A 14713-nucleotide genomic window follows, 5' to 3' on the forward strand; every position below is an offset into this window, starting at 1 on the left:
GGGGGAAAGAGAATTGATAGGACAGCACTTCTCCCAAATACTGAGTGACCTTCTGCTCCTTCACTGCCACAATATGTGTGATTATGGGAAGCCCCTCCAGCTTCATACTCCGCATCTGACGACATAAATAAATAGAGATACCAGGCTCTCAGACATCACAGTGCCTCAATAATGTAATAGGTCTTAAACTCCAGTCTACCAGCAGAACTCTCGTGGCAAGCCAAACCTGTTGCTGTCGAGTCAATTCCAACTCAAAGCCACCCCGTGCGTTAGGGAGTAGAAGTGCCCCACGGGGTTTCCAAGGCCATAATCCTTACCAGGGCAGACTTCCGCATCTTTCTCCCAAAGAGTGGCTGGTGGGTTCAAACTGCTGACCTTTCCGTTAGTAGCAGAGCACTTAATGACTGTGCTACCAGGACTCCTTGAACCCCGTGGAGGGCTTGTTAAAACACAGATTGCAGGCCCTGCTCCCACTTTCTGCTTCTACATGGATAGGCTGATGCCTGAGAACTTGCATTTCTAACAAATCCCCAGATAGCGCTGATGCTGCCGGTCCCAGGGCCAAGCTTTGAGAACCACAGGACTAAAAGGACATAACCGAATAGAGAGGGCATACTGCAGGAACACAGTCCAGGTTATTTACCTCCATTTCTGTCACCACCGGGCGGTACCATCGACCTTCTAGAAGCCATTCACAGGTGTAGTGAAGACTTTCACCTTCTCCATTCGTTCCCCAATTCAAAGTCTCTTAAAAGTGTTTTCAAAGCGCTGTATGACTATACCTAACACACTGACCAACTGAAAAGAAAATAGTTACCATCAAGTAGACTCCAACTCATGGCCAGAAATGTGCTGGTGGCACTAACTGCTATGAACGGTGACACAGAAGTGGGGTCACTCAGTTCTAGAATCTTCCCAGTCTGGGGACACGCTGCACAGTGCTTGGACAGTCTCTTCACTGACTCTGAGGCTTTGTCTTTGATGACGAGGCACCTGACTACCCCTCAGGGTGAGTGGCCTCCAGGAGGCGTCCCATCCTTCACCCAGGTGTGGGGGTCGCCTGTCCTGCCTGCAGGTCTCTGGACAAGCCGTGTTTGTCTGAATAACAGTGGGAACTCCTCCCCTCTCCTTCTCTCTCACCCTACAACGCAGGCACAAACGTACTCACAGGCGAAAAGCGACCACCTCAAGATTCTCAGAGTTGAAATAGTTCAATACCACATGAAGAAGGCGAGACCCTGGGTGCTGCAAACTGCTAATGTGCTTGGCTGCTAACCAAAAGGTTAGAGGTTCAAGTCCACCCAGAGGCACCTCAGAAGAAAGGCCTGGTGACCTGCTTCCAAAAGAGCAGCCATTGAGAACCCTGTGGAGCACAGTTCTGCTCTGATACACACAAGTTGGAATCGACTGGATAGCAACCGGTGATGTGTCGGGGAGCAGGGACCCTGGAGCTGAAGGAGCGGCTGCTTTGTTGGTAAAGGGTTGATAATCTGGATTCGGGAAATTCCTCCACTGGCTGCCGGCCAAGATACTTGTTTAAATTGAATCTCTCTTACAGAACTTCGAGGCATGTGGAAGAATTTGACTAGCAGTGGAAAGAACAGGAAGTCATGAAGGACAGCTGCTTGTAAGGCAGTGAATTTTTCACCAGGACAGATTTCTTTTAAAAAGCAGATCTAGGAGGTTTCCAAAAAATTAAGTGATAAGGATAATTTTATAGTTTTGCATAATTCTACGTGTGGAAGGCCCTCAGGAGATAAATGTGTAAATTGCATTTTTTAAATACACTTTTTATTTTGGAATGGTTTTAGATTTACCAAAAAGATTTAGGAAAATCTTTTCACACAGGGTACTTTCTTCTTTATAGATTCCCTTTTTTCCTAAAGCAGACTCAAATATGCGTATAAAATTCAGCAAAGGCACATGACGAAACCCTTCGAATGTTTCTTATTTTATTACTATTTTATCTGGTTTTTGCTTTGTTTGGTACCATAGAGCAGCGTTTGGCAAACCATAGGCCAAGGGCTCGTTGCTGTAGCTGGGTGCCCTGGAGTCGATTTTGGCTCCTATCCACCCCACGTGACAGAGCAGAACTGCCCCGTAGCATTTCCTAGCCTGTCATCTTTGGTGGAGCAAATCACCAGGTCTTTTCTCCCATGGGGCAGCTCTTGGGTTCCAACCACCAGCCTTTTGGTTAGAAGCCGAGTGCTTAACCACGGTGCCATCAGGATTCCTTGCCTGAGGGGTAGCCACCTACTTTTGTAAAGAAAACTTTGTTGAGTCCTGGTGGTGCAGTGGTTAAGCGCTCAGGGGCTAACTGAGGGGTCAACAGTTTGCACCCATCAGCCGCTGCAGGGAATAAAGATGTGGAGTCTACTTCCATGAAGATTTACAGCCTTGGAAATCCTATGCGGCAGCTCTTCTCTGTCCTGTAGGGTCTCTAAGAGTCAAAACTGACTCTATACCAAGGGGTTTTTTTTTATGGCTGCTTTGGGACACCAATGACAGAGTCAAGTAATTCTGACAGATACTACATAGCCCTCAAAGGCTAAAATATTTACTCTCTGGCCTTTTAAGAAAAAGTTTTCTGACCTCTGTGATAGGAGTCCCTGGGTCACATAAATGGTTAACTTGCTTGGTTGCTATCTGAAAGGTTGGAGGTTCCAGTCCATCCAGACGTGCCTTGCTAAAAGCCTGGCGATCTACTTCCAAAAACTCAGCCACTGAAAACCCTGTGGAGCACAGTCCTGCTCTGACACACACAGGGTCTCCAGGAGTCAGAATCAACTCAAAGACAATTGGTTATGGTGATAGACTAAAGCAATGTCACAAGTCTGAGAGACTCTGGCTGCACATAGAGTGTACTCCAGGTATTCAACTTTACAAAAGAAATGCGAAGTAGTGAGACTCAAAGGCTTGGGGACAAAATTCGGGGTGCATTAAGTGTAAGCCCTCAGGCTCTACTCAGAGGATTACCTTATCCACATTTTCTGCATTAGTAGCTTCCAGGGCCTTCTAATAATTGAGATGTGTGTCCTCGCTGGTGTTTCACACGTATGCTTTACAGCGGGCACGGTAGGGTCGAGGCAAGATGAGCTGTCTACCAACACACTGTTGCTGTAACCGTAAGCCAAGTCGTTGAGGTTAATGTGAATTTCCTGATTCCCTGCTGATAGCCCCCGAGGACCAATGAAACACTCATTTCCAAACTAGCCAAGTCTATGGGTTGTGAGAATAATCAGTGCTTTGTTTTAGTTGTGTGAGATCTGACAGTCACAGAAGTGAGGAGTCCTGAAGTAGCGCCAAAGTCCCCATGTGCTGTAAACTGTTAACATATTTGGCTATTAACCTAAAGGTTGGAGGTTCGAGTCCTCCCAGAGGCACCTGGGAAGAAAGGCCTGGCAATCTACTTCTGAAAGACCAGCCATGGAGCAGAGTTCTACTCTGACACACATGCGGTTGCCATGAGTCAGGGTCGACTTGCTGGCAGATGGTTTACTGGAAGTACAGCCCTCCAGAGCTAAGAGTCGTCTCCTTTTCCTGTATTAGTATCATGTGCTATGAAAGAAAACATCAGGCAAAATGTGAACAAAGTATTGAAATACAGTGAAACCTGTGAGATCCAGAACGCCACAGGATTGCCTTGTTTTTCCGGGTTTTGCAAGTTTTTCTGCCTTTGACAAGGTGCAGTCTTACCACATTTCTGTTGCTCTCTCTTAGTGGAAAATATTTGAGTTTTCCTTCTCTAATAGGTTTCTGCCTTACATAGGCTATGGCTTTCACAGGTTTTACTGTATATATAACGTGTATATGCATTTCCATCTCATATACACAGATAAACACACACACTTTCTCGAAAGAGTGGTTGTAGTCAACATGCCATCCAATTTTGCCACCTGAGTCTTGCCTCCAACTGCTGAAAGGTGGCCTCCCTGTTGACTCAAGGCAGAGGGGAAAGAAGGTGCATTCCTTGGTCTCACGAGTCTGTAGTCTTTTATAGTGACCGGGAAATTAATCCCCCGTTCCCCTCTTGAAAAGAGTTCATTCTGCCTTCCATCACTGGTATATCCTTGGACAAGCTGCCTCTCCTCTTTTGGCGCATCATACATAAAAGAGGGATAAAACCCATGAACCACAGGGTGGCGCCAGTGAGAGTTAAACAAGACAACGTAGAGTAAGTATCTAATGGTGCTGGGCCCTGGAAGGCACTGAAAATAATGTTTGTGCCCCTTCTCCTCTGGACACAATGTGATTACAGTACAAAACATCGTGACTTGCATTTTGCTAGCAGACTGTCTCTTCCTGGCTTTCATGGAGTCAGCTGCCATGTTGTGAGCTGCCCCATGGAGGGGCCCACATGGCAAAGAACTGAGGGCAGTCTCCAACTGACAACCCACAAGGAACTGAATCTTGCCGATAAACACATGAGCTTGGAAGCAGAGCCTGCTCCAGTTGAACCTTTACACCAGACCCTAGCCCTGACTGGCGCCTTGATGGCAGCCTATGATGGGGGACTCAAATAAGCCAGGCCTGGACTCCTGACCCACAGGAACTGCAAAATAATGTGTTGCTTTAAGCTCCTAAGTTTTGGCAACTAGTTTCACAGCAATAGGTAACTAATACAGTGGTTTACACCATCTCCAAAAACCTCCTATAAGCCAAAATTCCTCTCCAGGGAACTTTGCCTGGTGTCATTCCGTTTCCGGATTCCATTTCTCACCCCCCTCCTCCATTGGATTTCTCTGGAAACTCTTCCAAATAATCACCTTCCACATGGAGCCCCATCTCAGGTTCTGCACAAGGAAATCCAAGTGGTGGCAGGGAGCCTGCTGGGATCTTTGTGCTCACCGTTAATTTCAAATCTTTCTTTGCAGTACCTTTAGCCTTTAGGATGACAGATTTAACTTCAGAAATGGTTCCTCCTGAGACCCACCATCTGTCAGTCTGTCGTACTGTGGTGGCTTGTGTGTTGCTGTGATGCTGGAAGCTATGCCACCAATATTTCAAATACTAGCAGGGTCACCCACGGTGGACAGGTTTCAGTGGAGCTTCCAAACAAGGATAGACTAGGAACAAAGGCCTGGTGGTCCACTTCTGAAAAATTGGCCATTGAAAACCCTAAGCAGGTAAGTTTATGTTAATGGGGAGGGGGAGGGACAACTCAGAAAAGGAGGGTGAGAATGGTCGCACAACTTGAAGAATGTCATCAACGTCACTGAATTCTACACGTAGAAACGGCTGAGTTGGTACATGTTTTGCTCTGTGTATTTTCAACAACGGAAACCCTGGTGGCGTAGTGGTTAAGAGCTACGGCTGCTAACCAAAGGGTCGGCAGTTCGAATCTGCCACGTGCTCCTCAGAAACTCTGTGGGGCAGTTCTGTCCTATAGGGTCGCTGTGAGTCGGAATCGACTCCACGGCACTGGGTTTGGTTTATTCTCAACAACAACAACAAAATATAATTTAAAAAAAAAGAAAGAAAACTCTTTGCAGCGTGTTCTACCCTGACACACGTGGGGCCACCATGGATCAGAATTGTTTGTCCAGGTGCTAAACAGGGAGGGAGGGAGGAAGGTGCAAAGGTGAATCCAAAAATGAACTCTGTGTACTTAAATGTCCTCCGTGCTAGTGTTCAAATATCTCAGGGTTCATGCCCAGCTGGCTACAGTTCAGCAGTGCCATCTATGGAACTTCCAGATGGTTCCGGCCCCCGTGTGTGCGTGCGTGCGTGTGTGCGTGTGTGTGCATATATGCGTTGGCATTATCCTCATCTACTTCTCCCTTGTATTCGTAGTTGCTCTATTTCAAGAGAACTTTTCTGCCGTCTCGGTTTTATTTCTCAAAGTCATCTCAAGCCCTTTCTTGCTCTGACGACAGAGATGAAGATGTAGTCTTCTGTTTGTGCTTCTGCAAGTCGGCTCTGCGGCTCACGTGTGCAGCCTGGGCCCGGGAATCTGTGTTCATAACAGTTCTCTCCCCAAGGTCACGCTGATGAGTGAGCCCCTTGCAAGCTTCGCCTTACCCTTCAGCATCTGGCGTCAGCTGGAGCCGCCCCCTCTGCCTGCAGGTTTGCACATGGAAAGCAGAGGTGGGGTGTGGACGTGGGGTCAGCGGGAGCCACCCCCCCCGCCTGCAGGTTTGCACATGGAAAGCAGAGGTGGTGTGTGGACGTGACATAAGACAGAGGTTGAATTGTAGTCAGACTTTTGCATGGATGCCATGGAGACTCTGTGTGTGTCCGAGGAGAACTGTGGGTATTCGATGGCTGATTTTTCGGAAGTAGATTGCCAGGTCTTTCTTCTGAGGCACCTATGGGTGGGCTCCACCGTTCAGCCTTCAGGTTAGCAGCCAAGCTCCTTAACCATTTGTACCACCCAGGGGCTCCTTTTACAGCACAAATGTAAAAAAAATACAAAACAATAAACCGTTTTCATTGAGTTGATTCTGACTCCGAGTGACCCGATAGAACAGAGTAGAATTGTACCATAGGGTTTTCAAGGAGCAGCTGGTGGATTTGAACTGCCGACCTTTTGGTTAGCAGCCAAGCTCTTAACCACTGTGGCACCAGGGCTGCAGGGCAAATGTACAGACACTCCTTTTTCGCTTTTATCTTTTAAAGCACGCTCCAGAAGCAACTCTGCTTACCAGGTTAGGAGACAGGAGATTTCAAACCATCAGAATAGATATTAGGGTCCATGATTTCAAAAGGGCTGACAAATCGGCATTTATGTTTTCTGTTCTTAATACAGAAGAGCTGTTGCAGATTTTGAAAATGCTGGTTTACTCTGACGTCTGTAAGGCAGCTTCAGTGCGAACAGGCTGCATTTATAGACATGCCAGGCCAAGCTCTGCTTCACCTCTTGTCTTCCATGGGGGCCCCCAACAGGAAGCCCAGCCCTGCGGCCCTGGAGGCAAGAAGGAATTTGAGCCGAGTGGAAACTTGACATGATTTAAATTGCAAAGCAATTGGTAGAAATCTAGATGCGCTGCTGGCATGGGGTTGCATTTAAGTGTTTGCATTATGCTGTTCAGTGTGAAAACAATAGTAAAGTCTTAGCTTTGTTTCATCAGGAAAACCTACAGAGAGGATGTTTCACTGGGGGTGTGGCCACAGGGGGTCTGCAAGGCGACTGAATTAATTGAAAGATCAGTGGTTTGAAGGCACCCAGCAACTCTGCAGGAGAAGACCTGATGATTTGCGCCCAGAAAAATCACAGCTTAGGAAACCCTATGGGGCAGTTCTGCTCTGTCACATGGGGCTCTATGAGTCAGAATCCACTCCAGGGCACCACAGGACAACAGCACTTTGATGTGAGCGGCGTGGGACAGGCAGGTCCCCAGAAACACTCATAGTTTGTGCACTGAGTTCTGATGCCCGAAAGGCATCGAAATTAGGGGTGTCGGCTTCCAGTTAGGAAAGAGCTGGCATCTCCCGCATGTTCTGCTGGTGAGACCAGTTAAGACGAGATGGCAGGGCTGAGGCCACAGGGCTTCAGGAATGAAATCACAGAGGGAGGTTTAGTGCACCGTGAGAAAGCTGGCCTGCCCTGACCTCTCTGTCTTCCATTCGTTCCCCACCTCCTCCTCCTCCCCGGGCAGAGCAGCATCCCCCGCCCCCCTCGGGCCCCGGCGCCCTTTCTGCAGGGGGGGTGGCAGTCGACGGGCACATGATACCTGCCCTGCCGGCCAGCACATGACCCAGGCCGCCCGGCGAGGTGCCGGCAGACCCGAGCCGCGGCGCCGCGTCCCCCAGCGGCCCATGGCCTCTCCGCGCCTGGCCACTTTCTGCTGCCCCACGCGGGACGCGGCCACGCAGCTCGTGCTGAGCTTCCAGCCGCGGGCCTTCCACGCGCTCTGCCTGGGTAGCTGCGCACTCCGCCTGGTGCTCGGCCTCCTGGAGCTGCTGCCCCCGCGCCGGCCCGCGTGCCCCGCGGCCAGTGCACCCCTCCTGGCCTCGGCCCCGAGGGCCTCTGCCCGCATCCTGCGCGCTGCCGCCGCCTGCGACCTGCTCGGCTGCCTGGGTAAGGACGCGCGGCCCGCCGGTGCGGACCCTCTGGGTGCCTGGGTGAGGTCGCGCGGCCCGCCGGTGGGGACCCGCTGGGTGCCTGGGTAAGGACGCGCGGCCCGCCGGTGGGGACCTGCTGGGTGCCTGGGTAAGGACGCGCGGCCCGCCGGTGGAGACCCGCTGGGTGCCTGGGTAAGGGCGCGCGGCCCGCCGGTTGGGACCCTCTGGGTGCCTGGGTAAAGGTGCATGGCTAGTGGGTTGGGACCCACTGAGAAGTAAGAACTATGGATGCTTACCTACCTCCTAGGAGTCCCAGGGTGGCATAAACGTTAAGAGCTCGCTGCTAACCAAAAGACTGATGGTTTGAACCCACCCAGAGGTGCCTCAGAAGAAATGCCTGGTGATCTGCTTCTGAAAAGCCCCAGCCTCGAGCACCCTATGGAATAGTTCTACTCTGACACACAGGAGGTCCTTTAGATTAATTGCTTCCTCGAGACTGGTTTTCTTCATTCTCCTTTGCTTCAGACAGAAAAACACCAGTAGTTGTATCTTAGATGGCCGCACACAAGCTTTTAAGACCCTAGTTGTTACTCACCGAAGCAGAATGTACAACAGTGTCTTTATGAACTATCGCATGCCGATGACCTAGGTGTCCCGAGACTATAGTCCCTAGCCTTCAAGCCCAGTAACTCAGTGCTGCGAGGTGTTTGGTTGTGTCTAGGAAGTTTCCATGGCTGTGTACCCCGTGTGATCTTTTGTGTATATGGATATCCACAGTCAAACCTGTATATGCACGTGGGTGTGCCCCTACATGCCCTTCCCCACCTATTCTGCATGCATGTCTAGCTATGTACCCACTCATGAATTATTATTTGTTGTCGCAGGATTGTGTGTGTTAAAGTACTTACCATCATTGCCTTTTATTCTTGCACACCTCTCAGCGTCTTCCCTTGTTGTGGATTCATCACTCTTCTTCATTGCTGTATAATATTCCGTTGTACGTATGTACCACAGTGGCATTATCTAACAAAAACAGTAGTATGTTCCATGAGGGTGTGTACTCTTTTGAGGAGAGTTTGATATTTGAGTCTGATACTAAGGAAAAATCACAAATAATACATGACAAAAATGAAATACGGGGAGCCGACTGGTGAAAATCTTAAATGTATTTTCTGATAGAACGAAGGAACTGTATTTTTTAACTTCAGAATTGTGCTTTTAAAATAATCCTTTTCTATGTGTGCGGAATAATTAACATGGAAATTAAAAACACAGCTTAGAAATACCGATTGTTACTCACACTGTGGCTTTTTAATGCCAAGTAAACAAACAAATTGGGGACAGGTTTTGTGGCTAACGGCGGTTTAAGTTGAACTTGAAGTGCCTGGAATTGCTTTGCCACCATGATAGTTGCTTTCTGAATAACTCAGTATCTTCTTTCTCTCTCTGTACATACCATATATGTGTTTATATCCTTTCTTTATCCCTCCCTCCTTCTCTCTTGTCTCTGTCTGCCTATCTATCATCTATTTTTACATAGCAACAAGTCAGCTTTAGAGCTTGCCTTAGTTACCTAGTGCTGCTATAACAGAAACACCACAAATGGGTGGCGTTAAGCAAACAAACCAAACAAACCGAACCCATTGCTGTTAAGTTGATTCCAGCTCATAGCGACCCTATACGACAGAGTAGACGTGCTCCATAGGGTTTCCAAGGCTGTAAATCTTTCTGGAAGCAGACTGCCACACCTTTCTCCCACAGAGCAGATGGTGGCTTCCATCCGCCTACACTTCAGCTGGTTAGTAGCTGAACACAACCACTGTGCCACCAGGGCTCCTGTGGGTGGCTTTAATGAACAGAAACTTATTTTGTCATAGTTTAGGAGGCTAGAAGTCCAAAATGAGAGTGCTGGCTCTAGAGGAAGGCTTTCTCTGTTGGCTCTGGGGGAAGGTCCTTGTCTCTGCAGCTTCTGTGTCTTGGCTCCGTGGTGAACTTCATGTGGCATGGCATCTGTCTTCCCCCATCACTGCTTGCTCGCCTGGTTGTTTGCTCAATCTGCTGTTTTTATATCTCAAAAGAGATTGATTTAAGACACACCCTACACTGATAAGGCCTTATTAGCATAACAAAGAAAACCCATTCCCAAACATGACTATAACCTGAGGCACAGGGGTTAGGATTTACAACACATGTTTTTTGGGGATGGAATTCAATTCGTAACAGAGTTGAAAACTAGGATCATACCCAAAGGCTCATTTTATTCTCCCTTAGGTATTGTGTTCCGGTCTGCAGTGTGGTTAGGGTTCCCAGATTTTGTTGAAAACATCTCAGAAGTGAATGGAACAGACATTTGGCCTGCTGCATTCTGCGTGGGGAGTGCGGTAAGTGCCTCCCTGGTTGGCCCCAGAGGTCAAGTGTGGGTACCTGAGTGTCCAGGGACGACTTCTAAATTCCAACACCCCCCCACCCCCATCCCCCACTTTCCACCCTCCCACCCCTCACTCCCCACCCCCCCGCCCCACCCCCGCCAACGTCACGATGAGGAGTCGTTGATAGCGGCGAGGAAAATCAGAACTGAGCGGGCCGTGCCCGGCGCGATTTCCCGCGGCGCTGGCTTCCAGGGGGGAGCGCTGCTGACAGGTGGGCTGCGGGGAGGACGGCTAGGCCTAGGGGGACCAGGGCGGCGGCAGAGAGCAGCGCCTAAACGTGCTGAAACCGGCACCCGCTTTCTGGAGCAGCCAAAGTTCTGTATACTTTGGTCTTAGAGGTATGCCTGAATCATGTGGAGTCACCCTCTCTGACAGTGTCACCCGGTGCGGTCCGCACCCCCGCACTCCCCTAATGGCTCCACTGGCACACCCTCGTTCTTGGGCCCGGGGGCAAGTGCCCCCTCTGCCCCTTGCCCCTCGCTAAGCCTCTGGTTCGCTGTCTCCTGCCTACCTGTGCACCTGTCGGATGAGTTCCCCAAGCTGGGTCCCCAGGCCCGAGCAGCTGCATCACCTGTGAATGGCAGCATCGGCATTCCCTAGGAGCTTGTCCCACGCAGTGCCGCAGTGCCGTAAAACTGCCCCATAGAATTTCCAAGGAGCGCCTGGTGGATTGGAACTTGTCGGAGATGCAAATTCTCAGTCTCCATCCCAGACCTCCTGACCAGAAACCGTGGGGTGGCGCCAGGCCATGTGTGTTTCCACAAGCCCTGCAGGGCATTCCATGTAGGCTCAAGATTGAGAACCCCGTTGGTGGCGCAGTGGTTTAAGTGCTTGGCTGCTAACTGAAAGGCCAACGTTTGAATCCATCAGCCACTCCACCAGAGAAAGATGCAGCAGTGTGCTTCAGTAGAGAGTACAGCCTTGGAAACCCTATTGGGCAGTTTTATTCTGTCCTGTAGGGTCACCAGAAACCCTGGTGTCATAGTGGTTAAGAGTTCAGCTGCTAACCAAAAGGTCGGCAGTTCAAATCCACCAGGCACTCTTTGGAAACCCTGTGGGGCAGTTCTACTCTGTCCTACAGGGTCACTGTGAGTTGGAATTGACTCCACGGCAACGGGTTTGGTTTTTTGGTTTGACTTAGAATCGACTTGCCCTCAACAGGGTTTTGGGCTCCTGTGTTGGACACCCTGGGTGGTGCAAACAGTTAACGCAATCAGCTGCTAACAAAAACTTGGAGGTTTGAGGCCACCAAAAGGTGCCTCGAAAGAAAGGCCTGGCAATCTACTTTCCAAGCCTCAGCCATTGAAAATTTATGGAGCACAGTTCTCTGCCACGCATGGGGCCCATGAGTCTGGGTTGCTGCAACTGTTTTTTTTTTTTGGCTCCTATCTTTTCCCCTCTGCCCCGACATACACCCCTACCTTAAGTAGAGACACAGTCAAGACAAAATCAATCAAAGTTATTGTTATATCGGCTATATATCGGCTATATTTTGCTTAATGAAATGCAGGTAGCGCTCTGCCGGCAAGTCAGTGCTCACGTGAACAATCTAAAAGTGCCATCTGCAGGATTGTCCCTCTTCTCCCACTCCCTCCCCTCCCGGGCTCTTGGATTTCCTCCCGAGGAAACTTCTGCCTCAGCCCACAATAGCAGGCGTCTGGATCTCGCGCTGCTTCTAGCCCGCGGAGGCCTTTCCTTCCCCTCCTCTTGAAAGGTCTCTCCTGTCTGCGCTCATTAGTTCTGAGACAAAGGGCGGCTACTTCAAAGAGCCTGGAGCCCTCCCGGCAGTTTAAGCCGCAAGTCTTAGAACTGCGTCTACGGTGCACACGAGTGCAGGACAAGGAGGGGCCCTTTACTCCAGGTCAGCGGAGCAGACAGGGGAGAAGCGCGCGCGCACACTCACCCACACGCCCGCGCGCACACACCCACACGCGCGCGCGCACACAACCCCACACGCGCGCACACACACCCACACGCCCGCGCACACACACGCACACTCGCGCGCACACACAACCCCACACGCGCGCGCACACACAACCCCACACGCGCGCACACGCACCCACGCGCACCCCAGGCTCGCTGCCATCCTTCGATTTCAAAGACCGCGACCCCATGTCCCAGTGCTTTCATGTGCTGCCCGCCTGACGTCACAGGAAGCCGGGCTCCGCGAGCTCCTTTCGCAGATGGTTTGGGAATCTGATACCTGTTTGCGGAAGCTTTGATGCCGGGCTCTCCCCGGTTGCAGATGTGGATCCAGCTGCTGTACAGCGCCTGCTTCTGGTGGCTGTTCTGCTACGCGGTGGACGCCTATCTGGTGACACGGAGATCCTCAGGACTGAGGTATGCGCCCCAGGAAAGGGGCCGAGACTTCTGCCCTTGCCTTACTTAATGAGAAAAGTCTGGTCGTACCACCGAACGTTCCAGAGTGTTTTGCTGACCAGAACCAGTTCGCTGGCCCTTGCACCTAAACCAAAAACAAGCCTACTGCTGTCGAGTCAATTCTGACTCCTAGCGATGCTATAGGACAGAGTAGAACTGCCCCACAGGGTTTCCAAGGCTGAAATCTTTAGGGAGGCAGACTGCCACATCTTTCTCCCGGTGGGTTCGAACTGCTGACCTTTCAGGAAGCAGCGAAGCCCTTATCCACTGCACCACCAGGGCTCCTTGCTGCTGCACCTAGGAACATAAGAAACCAGTTGTCACCAAATTGATTCCAATTCATGGCGATCCATGCCTGTCAGAGTAGAGCTGCACTCTGAAGGTTTTCAATAGTTGATTTTTCAGAAGTAGATCACCAGGCCGTTCTTCTGAGGCACCTCTGGATGGACTCAAACCTCCAGCATTTCTTTCGGTTAGCAGACAAGTGTGTTAACCATTTGCACCACTCACGGGGTTCTAAATACTAGTTGCCATTGAGTTGACGCCAGCTCATGGAGACCCTGTTTGTGTCAGAATAGAGCTATGGTCCGTAGGGTTTTCAATGGCTGTTTTTTCAGATCGCCAAGCCTTTCTTCCAAAGGACCTCTGGGTGGACTCAAGTCTCCAACCTTTCAGTTAGTAACTGAGTTCATTAACCATTCGCACCACCCAAGGACTCCAAGGAACACACAAGGACCCCACAGACATGATACTACCTGGAAACAGACAGGAACAGTGCCTGGCACGTGGTAGACTCTGAATGAACGGGAGCTGCGTTGTAGTTGTGATGTTCATGCCTCTGGAGGACATTGAAACGCAGAGAAGTTCGGTGACAAGGAGAAGCTGGCACGGAGCAGGGCAGGGTGAGTGCCCAGGTCTCCTGGGTCCAGGTGCAGGAAATATCTGTTCCACTGCCAAGGTTGTGCTGCCCTAGAGTCATGTAGTCCCTTTGCATGGAGTCCTTTCTTCTGTTTTTCAACAGCTTTGTAAAGTTCACACACTAAGAAGTGTGCAATTCAGTGTTTTTTAGAGTTGTGAAAACATCACCATTATCTCATTCTAAAACATTTTTATCATGCCAGAAAGAAACCCTATGCTCATTAACAGGGGGAGCCCAGCGGGTGCAATGGTTAAAGCACTCAGCTGCTAACCTAAAGGTTGGTGGTTTGAACCTACCCAGCTGCACAGTGTGAGAAAGATTTGGCAATCTGCTTCTGTCAAGATTACAGCCTTGGAAACCCTATGAGGCAGTTTTACTCTGTCCCATTGGGTCACCTTGAGTCTGAATGGACTTGATAGCAACAGGTTTTTTTTGTTTGTTTTGTTTTTATTTATTGTGCTTTAAGTGAAAGTTTACAAATCAAGTCAGTCTCTCACACAAAAACTTATATACACCTTGCTATGTGTTTTAGTTGCTCTCCCCCCATGGACAGCACACTCCCCCTCTCCAAAGCATACTGCCTGTGTTCATTTAGCCAGCTCCTGCGCCCCTCTGCCTTTTCATCTCCCCTCCAGACAGGAGCTGCCCACATAGTCTCATGTGTCTACTTGAGCCAAGAAGCTCACTCACCAGCATCCTTTTCTGTGTTATAGTCCAGTCCAATCCCTGTCTGCAGAGCTGGCTTTGGGAATGGTTCCTGTCTTGGGCTAACAGAAGGTCTGGGGACCATGACCTCCGGGGTTCCTCTAGTCTCAGTCAGACCAGTAAGTCTGGTCTTTTTAGGAGAATTTGAGGTCTGCATCCCACTGTTTTCCTGCTCCATCAGGGATTCTCTGCAACAGGTTTTTGTTTTTTTTTTTTTTTGTGGTAACTCATTAGCAATCATCTCCCATTTCCCCTTGCCTATAGGAGCCACTAATCT

General features: G+C 50.0%; 1 protein-coding gene across 1 annotated transcript in view; it reads left to right on the plus strand.

The window, feature by feature from the left end:
* Nucleotides 1-7743: 7743 nt before the first annotated feature.
* Nucleotides 7744-14713, plus strand: part of GPR143 (G protein-coupled receptor 143) — a 32269-nt gene continuing 25299 nt past the window's right edge. The window contains exons 1-3 of the mRNA XM_049872302.1: nucleotides 7744-8020; nucleotides 10276-10385; nucleotides 12679-12773. Of these exons, the coding sequence (XP_049728259.1) occupies nucleotides 7759-8020; nucleotides 10276-10385; nucleotides 12679-12773 (467 nt within the window). The 5' untranslated portion in view covers nucleotides 7744-7758. The remainder of the gene's footprint in view (nucleotides 8021-10275; nucleotides 10386-12678; nucleotides 12774-14713) is intronic.

The sequence above is a fragment of the Elephas maximus genome, chromosome X, assembly GCF_024166365.1.
Source record: "Elephas maximus indicus isolate mEleMax1 chromosome X, mEleMax1 primary haplotype, whole genome shotgun sequence".
Classification (NCBI taxonomy): domain Eukaryota; kingdom Metazoa; phylum Chordata; class Mammalia; order Proboscidea; family Elephantidae; genus Elephas; species Elephas maximus.